Source organism: Mus pahari, chromosome 10, assembly GCF_900095145.1.
Source record: "Mus pahari chromosome 10, PAHARI_EIJ_v1.1, whole genome shotgun sequence".
Classification (NCBI taxonomy): Eukaryota; Metazoa; Chordata; class Mammalia; order Rodentia; family Muridae; genus Mus; species Mus pahari.
Window position 1 is genome coordinate 16,688,252 of NC_034599.1, and position 2,500 is coordinate 16,690,751.

General features: G+C 49.5%; 1 protein-coding gene across 4 annotated transcripts in view; it reads left to right on the forward strand.

The window, feature by feature from the left end:
* Slc44a2 (solute carrier family 44 member 2) overlaps window positions 1-2,500 on the forward strand; it is a 34,323-nt gene that overhangs the window by 15,042 nt on the left and 16,781 nt on the right. For 2 of the 4 annotated variants that reach the window (XM_021206269.2, XM_021206271.2), the window contains exon 2: window positions 2,334-2,382. In XM_021206269.2, the coding sequence (XP_021061928.1) occupies window positions 2,334-2,382 (49 nt within the window). Of the gene's footprint in view, window positions 1-1,721; window positions 1,851-2,333; window positions 2,383-2,500 lie in introns of those variants that run through there. The other 2 variants (XM_021206270.2, XM_029543316.1) reach the window with 2 other exon arrangements.

Here is a 2,500-nt window from a genome sequence, read left to right on the forward strand (position 1 = left end):
AAAAAAAATGTCCAAATTACTTAAGTGTGTGTGTATATACCTCTATCCAACTGTATACTCTTAACCCAGCTGAATGCCCCACACTGACACCTGCTGCAGACCCCTACATTGAGTGAACACTGACTCTAAGCAAAACATTTTTTTAAAGATTTATTTATTTATTATATGTAAGTACACTGTAGCTGTCTTCAGACACACCAGAATATGGTGTCAGATCTTGTTACGGATGGTTATGAGCCACCATGTGGTTGCTGGGATTTGAACTCCGGACCTTCGGAAGAGCAGTCGGGTGCTCTTACCCGCTGAGCCATCTCACCAGCCCCGTAAGCAAAACATTTTTGCAATTTACTTTTAATAAGGGTTCAACTTTTCCTCTAGCCCACCACCCAGCAGAGGTAGTAGAAGAGAAAAGTCATTAGGATGTAGGGGAAGTGGACCTGTTCAGCAATAGTTCTTTAGAGCACTCTTGATCTTCTTTGGCAGCAGTTCAGTCCTGTAACAAACACTAATAAGATTCAGCAGCTGCAGACCAGCCTCCCCCACCCTAGGCAGGCAGACACCAGGCAGGAACCAGCAGCCACAGTCCAGTGCTCTCAGCAAGCAGGCACTGTGCGAGTGGCGAGCGGTTCTTGGGGAGTTTCTCTCACTGGTGGCGTTACCACAAGTTGAGCTCAACAACACTATGTAAGGCGAACCAATACACGCATGTCATTAGCAAAGAATATTGAGGCAGAGCAAACCAAACCAAAGCTCAGTGCCCATTTCCCACCGTCTCTGGGGTCGTATTTATATTCCCTCATTAAGCGTCTTTTCACGTGTTTGCTCTATCCAAACATCCTTTCACCTGTGTCTGATTCAGGAAAACAGGCTTTCACGGGTCAGCTTTAGCAAGAAGTCCTTTCACCTATGTGCCCCAGCAAACCAGCATTTGACATAACTGACTTTCCAAAGAGCTAGAAGTTTCCACTTTTGCAACTTTAAGCTGTTTTGCCAGCTGCTTCCCACAGCCCTGTGCCTGATCTCTGAGGCCAGGATTGGTATTTCTTGCGGCAGTTGTTGTGAGACCCATATTACTGTGTGTCCCAGACTGGTTTTGAACTTGATGTCACATTTGGTCAAGCCAGACCACATACATATATACACACACATACATACACATACATACATACATACATATATACATAGAAATAGCAAATATATATATTTGCTGCGGAGGTGGAGACACAGGGATGAGTAGATTAAGGTTATGCTTGGCTGAGCAGTGAGTTGTATGCCAGCCTAACCTATATGAGACTCAACAAATAAATAAATACATACATACATACATACATACATACATACATACATAAATGGCCAATAGAGCCCCCATTTCATCCATTTTTTTTGAATTTTAGCCCAAGTGTTTTTTCTTTGGTGTCTGTTGTTTTCCTTCCGCTCTGTGCCTCAGTTTCCGTCCTGCAGGGGTGGAATAGTCTGGGGTGACATTTTAGGGCTGTGAAGTGTCCCTGGATGCATTGCCTCATAGGTAGGTGGAAGGTGGGTGGGTGGAGGACAAGACCAGAGCCACCTCAGGTTCCTGGGTGGGGGCTGGGTGAAGGTGGGGGGTAGGGAGGGCTAAATCTGGCCTGCCAATGAGTGGCAGTAGCAGCTGCGGGCCCCACCCGGCCCTGCCCCCCGGATCGGTCCCTCCCCTTGCTTCTTTGGCTGGGGCCTGTCTGACCGGTTTGGGCCGTCCTGGAGCAGCTGCAGCGGGTGGCGGCTGTGTCCAGGAGGGCTCCGACCGTCGGGGCGCCGTCTGGGCTGCACTGCAGGAATGGGGAAGGATTCGCAGAATTACTACGGGAAGCACGGTACGGGCGAGCTCTCCTTAGGTACCCCTGGGGCAGCAGCGGGGGACCGTGGACTGGCAAGGAAGGTTGCAAAAGGGAGGTGAAAGGAATTTTGCACTCGAGTTGCGGTCCCCCTTTGACCCATGCTAGGTCCCATCACCCCAGTGTTCCCACAGCTGCCGGAGATACCCTTTCACTCTCCTCTAACCGAGGACCTGCCGGGCTAGCATCCCTAGAACACCTGAACCTCGCCACAGTGGGCTTTGTGTTCTTGGCTCTGCATTGTAAGTCCTTCCAGGCATTTTCCTTGGGTGATAGCAGGCTGATGAATCAGCTGGTCACCCCCAGGCACAATGGTCTCTGATAACTTAGGAGCTTGGGTGTAGTCCCCTGTTGGTAGCATGCAAACACAACTCAGAGCTCCTTATGGCTTAGGGGGACCCCGGGTCTCCAGCTTCTGCTGGCTGTCATTTTCTCACCCTACTTAATCCTGTTGTCTTTCAGGGACGCCACAGAAATACGACCCCACCTTCAAAGGACCCATTTACAACAGGTAAGAACACATCCTTTCTGGGAAGAGGGGAAAGATGGGGAGATGTGTTCCAGTGTGTGTTCTCCGGCAAAGCAGGATAAACCAGTGCAGTGTGATTCAAAAGCTAGTTTCCTCAAGG